The following is a 6534-nucleotide window of genomic DNA, read 5'->3' on the forward strand; positions in this document are numbered from 1 at the left end:
TATATATGTAGTTGTGTATACCTGACAAATTTTTCATACTAAACTTTTATCTATTTATTTGTTTCTATATAGATATTAACTATTTGTTTATTTATTTATATATTAAAAATGGTTATTAAAAGATTTTATGTAGCCAAATAAATATAAAAAAGGTGTTAGAGTGACTGGGTCTTAAAGTCTTTACCCTTTATTCTGTGATGGAGCAATTGTAATTTTCTGCACTTGAAATGTGAATAATGGTTGGTGTTACACGCATATTGGATAATGGAAATCTTGGTGTTCAAATGCATTACATATATTAATTGTATACACTTGACTGTATTTAGCTCCTATAGTTCTTGAAATTAGCATGAAACATGAAATATCTGAATTAATTCAGCATTAATAGTTGTTATGAAATAATGCCAGGTAAATTTACTATTAGTGTTAATCGATAGATAATCCAATATTGATATGTTCAATAATTATTTTTATATAAATCTGTATTTAAAGATAAAGAAAACTATGAACCATGAATCAGTGAGTATTTTGAAATAGCTTTTAATATAGTTGAGACAGAATGATAGAATTATACATATGAATGCACTGTGTAACAGAATTAATAAAATGCTTTTTTTTTATTTTATATTTTGAAATGTATACCTAGCAAGAAATTTGAACTAAGATCATATGATAAATATTTAGTTCACAAAAATAATTTTAAAAACAACAGTCGTTTGAAAAAATTACTCCATGTAGTTTTCAATCCAACGAAATGCATGAAACATTTAATACCGTCGGAGAAAAACCTAGGTAATTAATTGTTGTGCAGATTATTAAACTCTATGGTTAAATTTCGTTCCATCGATAGTTAGTAGTTATTATAATTAATAATGATTTATAACATCTCGTCATGAATGAAAACAACGTCCGGTTGTTTCAGAATTTATTAGTAAAGGCGAAAAATGAACGGATTTTTAGTGAAACCAACTTCTATCAAACTAAGCGTGATATTAAAGGTATAAAATGTTATTTACATATTCATATATATTATAATCACTCATGTTATCATAATAGATAGAACGTCTGAAATTATGAAGATAATAAATAACGATGCTTTAGAAATTGAAGAGATTTACAAGGATTACGAAACAAAAAAACGAGACCTTTTGAAATACAAAACCATTCTTAATAGACTTAATGTGGAAGAACAAAAACAAAGTTTGCCGACAAAAAATTACATGATACCGCTAAAATGGTTAAGTTATGACTAGAGCCCGAATTTATATGCATTTAAAAATTCAAATATGATGAAAATATGCAAAGAAAAAGTGGCTTTATATGCATTATGTTACACTTTATAAAATATGTTTTTTTTTTTTACCACACTTTTATACCAAATAAAATTCTAAATATTTTATCAAAAACAAAAAAAATTATAATATCCACTGTTTTATATTTCAAATCATTTAAATCAATCTAAAACTTTTAGGAAACTTAAAAACGAGATTATAAATAAAATAAAAAAATTAAAAAAAATACAAATCTTTTAAAATAATATTTTTGAAACTTAAAACCTATCATGTCTATTCGAGGCGATTAAAAAATTTACTTTGAATTAAAATAGTTCATTTATTAAAAACCATTAAATATGCATTTATAAACAAATATGCAAATGCATATAAATCCGGGTTCTAGTTATAATTTGTATAATTATTATTATGTAATCGTTTCTAGCTGCGTTAAATACACGATTAAAATGTATAAATAATAAGAATGAAAATGAATTGGCCGAGTATAATATGAACTTGAAAATACAACTAAAATCAAAGATTGACCATGGATTTAAAAAAGCCGGTAAGACACTCTCAAAAAGAGGTTTGGGCGTTTATCATATTTGTAATCATTTGAAAGCAACGCATTAAAAAAATTTCTCATTTCTGAACGAATAGATAAGATAAAAGATATTTATTTATTTTTTTTGCGTTTACAAGCCATTGAGGTTTTTTGCCGACTCCGTTAAATCTTAAGCTTTCGTGTTGAAAATTACCTATACTAATAAGAATTGGTATTTAATTTTAATGTGCAATTATACAAAATTAAATTAAATTTGCTTAGTAACACATATTATATTCTCGTTTGAATATGTTACGGTGAAAGATAATAGTTGGTAAAAGATTCAATAATGTTGGTAAATGTTTTAAAAAGAGCATTTTAAATTAAAATTTACTACTTTCACCGGCCAATGACGTCATTTACGAAGGCTATTGGTAAATGATGATATATCTCATATTTTTTATAATAATAATTCATTACTAGGGATTCCTGCGATAAAACTTATCCTATCCTCGCTGTACACTTTATATCATTTAATAGCTTACCCGAGTTCATGGTCCGATTTTTTTGGAACTACACAAATTTATTGTCATTGAACAGTCTTTAGATTTAATATCAGCCATCCATGAAGTTAATATTTCTTCTACATCCCTACTTGCTCATTCAGTTGATCCTTGGGTCTAGCTGTTTAGTATATTATAATATAATCTGTGATATTACTACGAATTGGAACAAATTATCAACAGTCATAAAACTGGGTTGTTTTTGCTCAATTATCTACGTACATTATTTTTGATCAACAGAGCTGTCTCATATGATTAACTAATTAACTTTTTTATGTAAATCACTCGACGTCCTTACACTGGCATTTTACTGCGAAGATACAGAGAAAACATTAATTTATATCATTTGATTGTAATTTTTTTATAAAAATATTAGTATAATTATATAATTATTAATTCATACCTTATATGTATTTTTATAATATTATAAAATTACTCATTTTTTAGAAAAAATTGAAAATATGACATTATATAGAAATATACATGGGCGCCCGCAAGAAATTTATCAGGGGGGGCATAATGAAATCAAACACAAAAAAAAATACATTAAAAAAAGTTTATTCCTTGTAAACTACGAATTGTGTTAGAATTATATGAAATCCAACACCAAAAAGAACATTAAAAAATATATTCCTTACAACCTAAAAAATTAGTTAAATAAAAACTGAAGCTATGTGTGCGTGGTGCGTCGATCGTCATAAGTGGTTTACACACTAGGCGATTAATGTAATACGCATTATTTTGTAGGTACACCTTATAATATATTGTTATTACGATCTACAACACCACACGGTACACACTAAAGTAAAAATATCGATAAAATGTTGATAAATCAAAATAAAAGTTAAAATATTCAACATTCTATTGAATTGCAGGGGGGGCAAATGCCCCCTCTTGTCCCCCCCCTCCGGGCACCCATGGAAGTATAATATAACCATATAAGTTTATACATAGCAATAATCAATGGCATAACTTATGTGTTGTAATATTATAATGTAGACTGTACAATAATTATATATACCTAACAAATTACGAAGTATCTTTTATAATTTGAATTTATAGCTGAAAAGGACAAATTGGAGTTCATCAAACAACAAATGAAAATTGCGAATGAAGAAGATGTACGTCGAAGAACTTGTCAAATTCTAAAGGTATATATGATAAATATAAAATAAAATATCAAATTAGACTCAATACTAAAAATATACGCATTAATCTTGGGTTTGATACTATTTCCTAGAAAACAGATAAAAGTGATGCATATTATATGTCGTTGTGCAAAATAATGTTTATAAATTATATTTTATCGGAAAATACTAAAAATGCAACAATAAAAGAATTGATAAAGACTAATAAAGTATTAAAAAAACGATTTCGCGATTCCTTAAATGTATGTATACCTAAATATATATATATATCAATAAAATTTAGTGTATAATTAATTATGGATTTTAAGTCAGAAAAATTAATGTATTGTGTAGAATTTGAAGATGGAATTATGTGAAACGAAATTTTGCAAATCTTATGTATTGTTGCGTCTTGATGGCTGCAGTTTTCGCACAGGGATCGATAAACTTGAAATTCTGCAGGTTGTAATGCTAATTATGTAGAATTTTTCTCGGGTGATCAATGATTTAATTTGATTTGTTGTGGTTTTTGAATTATGGAGGTTCGAATTATTGGGAGGCTACTATAATACGTCTTCGATTATACTGAAAACCAGAATTTTTAGATTAAATAATTATTTCGTGTATTGAAAAAATTATCTCCGACATAAAAAAAAAAAAATTGAAACCAGTTATTATTATTTTTAATTTAGGAAAGCATGGGAGTATGTAAGATCTAAGCCCCCAAATCCCCCCTAGCTGCCTTTAGATATAACTATATACAACATTCCAAGCATAGAGGGCGTTGTCAAAGCGCCTTTAAAAAATAATTAAAAATTAAAATTCTTTTTTTTGTTAATTTATTTCATATTTTTATGGAAGTTATTGAGTGTTGATCTTATATTAAGAAATATACTTTTTTAAAAATTGAATCTTATACTTCTATTTTATTTAATGTTGTTAATTTATAATTAATTTAATTTTGGAATTAAAATATTTCATAAGTACGTAAAGTATATTATATTATTATATTCATAAAGTATGTCAAATACGTGTAACTCTCGAGTTAATTTAGGTAAATAGTATTAGCATCTCCTAAACTCTCGAGCTTTAATAATTGAAAATCGAATGTGTGCTTAAACGGTTGGTAATGACTGGTTTTTACATTGAATTTTATAATTTCAGTTTACAGCGTCGACTTTTGAACTGTTGATTACGGTTGGTTACACGTTTCATATGATATCAAAGGCTAAGGTGAAGTTACAGCAGATTAAACTTTGGATGACAAACAATAAAAACACACCAGGAAAACCGATGAATCTTCGTACGCCGTTCCGTCGTCGGGCCACTGAGGTCAGGCCATCGGTTGCCGTACCTTCAGTCGATGTCCAATCGAATTTTTTCGCTGTCTTGAAATCCGAACCCGCCAAGACAAAACTGTCGACGAGCAACAGCATCTCGGACGAGGGTTTCGAGTCCCTGGTATTGGGAAGTTCCAGCAGTAAATGACTATTTTTGTCTCCGACTCTCCGTGTACATTATACCACTTGTGTGTTTTGTGTTTATCGTTGTGGTATATATATATATTTTTGATAGAACTCCTTTGTGTCAAGCGATATATTAACACATTGCTTTGTGTAATTTATTAACTATAATTTATACTATTATACAAGAGCTGAGATGTGTTATTGATCACATAGTGTTTTACGTTTATTCATTTACTTATTTGACTGAGAAAATTCCAACAAAAAAAAAAAAAATGAATTTATAGTTTAAAAGACTGCAAACGAGTTGTGTCCCAAATACAGAGGTGTGGCCGTAAAATATACAGGTACATTCATAAGTTGTATACATAAATTGATACATTTTTCAATTACAATATCACACATAAATTATGTATATTACATTTTACACAAGGATAAAAATTGTTCCGTTATATTTATTTATAATAGTAATTAGTAATTACTATTATAAATAAATTTTTACTAATACTAATTACCATATAGTATCTGTATATAATATTAATAATAATAATTATAAGTATTTACAAAAATAATAATGTCTAAAAAAGTATACATTTGTAAGTAATAATTATCGTAAACGTATAATGACAATATTTGTAGCTCCTTGCACACCTTATCTCTACACGACAATAATAATGGGCAGAATCGACTTTTATTCGGTAAGTCTTATATAGTATACCTAGGTACCTATTTATACAACAATATAATAGACAGATTTCTGGATTTGAATTTGTACAAACATTTTTATTTCAAGTTACCAAACAACATATTATATCCTTGTGTATAATATCGATTTAAATTTATTTCATTTTTAGGGACACAACTTCGTTAACTGCGGTTTAAAATAGTTACATTAGAATTTTATAAACAACACAGGTATCAATCGTTGAAAAAAAGAGCAAAACTCCGAGATTTAATGAGACTCCATGCTCGGATGAGATACAGGAATAGGTAAATTATATTGCTGTACTTGAAACCGATGTATCGTTGTTCTCGAAAAAACAATTCTAAGTGAAAGAGGTTAAGTGGATCAGTTTGTATTTTTAAAGATGGCTGCTATTTTGTGTTTTTTTAAATATATATCTTAATTTAAACTTGTGCTTTTATTTTTTTACTTTTTAGACTGAGTAGTTAACTAATAAAATAAAAACGATGGCAAATTTAATCATGTTTGATCGACTGTTGTGATTAAGTTTATAGAAATTTATCGCAGCCAAAATGCCTATGAGATATAAGCAACAAAAATGATAAAATCTGAGACATGTGAAATCTCAAAAAAAAAAAAAATTAATAATTCAATTTATTGTTTATGTAAGCATTTGAATATTTTTGATTATTCTGCCAAAAGTATTCAAAAAATGCGAAATTAAAGATTAGTAATGACTAAAATATGGATTATTTAACAATAATAATTTATTTCACATTTAGACCAACGAAAATTGTATTATAACTCAAAAAAAAATTTTGGACAAAACCTTTAAAAATAGTAATTCAAGTAAAAAGCAATTAGAATATACAATACAAAAC

The 6534-nt window shown here is 26.8% G+C and overlaps 2 protein-coding genes across 5 annotated transcripts; both read left to right on the plus strand.

Moving 5' to 3' along the window:
• The first annotated feature begins 2 nt into the window (after positions 1-2).
• On the plus strand, positions 3-1328 carry LOC112689428. Of its 2 annotated transcripts, XR_003149125.1 has the most exons (3): positions 3-792; positions 923-998; positions 1057-1131. XR_003149125.1 is itself a non-coding variant. In XM_025563138.1 (2 exons), the coding sequence occupies exons 1-2, from the start codon at positions 893-895 to the stop codon at positions 1251-1253; spliced, it is 303 nt and encodes a 100-aa protein (XP_025418923.1). In that variant the 5' UTR covers positions 801-892; the 3' UTR covers positions 1254-1328. The 2 variants fall into 2 exon arrangements, 1 of the variants encoding a protein (XP_025418923.1); XM_025563138.1 differs by lacking the exon at positions 3-792 and having other exon boundaries at positions 801-998; positions 1057-1328.
• Positions 1329-1559: 231 nt separating this feature from the next.
• On the plus strand, positions 1560-5179 carry LOC112689429. Of its 3 annotated transcripts, none has more exons than XM_025563139.1 (5): positions 1560-1836; positions 3441-3529; positions 3619-3768; positions 3860-3967; positions 4670-5179. In XM_025563139.1, exons 1-5 carry the CDS (start codon positions 1782-1784, stop codon positions 4991-4993), a joined length of 726 nt encoding a protein of 241 aa, XP_025418924.1. In that variant the 5' UTR covers positions 1560-1781; the 3' UTR covers positions 4994-5179. The 3 variants fall into 3 exon arrangements, with proteins under 3 accessions (XP_025418924.1, XP_025418927.1, XP_025418925.1); XM_025563140.1 differs by lacking the exon at positions 1560-1836 and adding an exon at positions 1863-2249; XM_025563142.1 differs by lacking the exons at positions 3619-3768; positions 3860-3967 and having other exon boundaries at positions 1563-1836.
• The last annotated feature ends 1355 nt before the right edge of the window (positions 5180-6534 follow it).

This window comes from Sipha flava, unplaced genomic scaffold (genome assembly GCF_003268045.1).
Source record: "Sipha flava isolate LNK unplaced genomic scaffold, YSA_version1 43_pilon_pilon, whole genome shotgun sequence".
NCBI classification, from domain to species: Eukaryota; Metazoa; Arthropoda; class Insecta; order Hemiptera; family Aphididae; genus Sipha; species Sipha flava.

Bases quoted from the DNA above. Each gene is read 5' to 3' on its own strand.
- LOC112689428 (XM_025563138.1), top strand. From the start codon at position 893: ATGAATGAAAACAACGTCCGGTTGTTTCAGAATTTATTAGTAAAGGCG. The intron at 999-1,056 runs GTATAAAATGTT...TTATCATAATAG, and splicing joins AACTAAGCGTGATATTAAAG to ATAGAACGTCTGAAATTATG.
- LOC112689429 (XM_025563139.1), top strand. From the start codon at position 1,782: ATGAACTTGAAAATACAACTAAAATCAAAGATTGACCATGGATTTAAA. The intron at 1,837-3,440 runs GTAAGACACTCT...TTGAATTTATAG, and splicing joins CCATGGATTTAAAAAAGCCG to CTGAAAAGGACAAATTGGAG. The intron at 3,968-4,669 runs GTTGTAATGCTA...TTATAATTTCAG, and splicing joins ATAAACTTGAAATTCTGCAG to TTTACAGCGTCGACTTTTGA.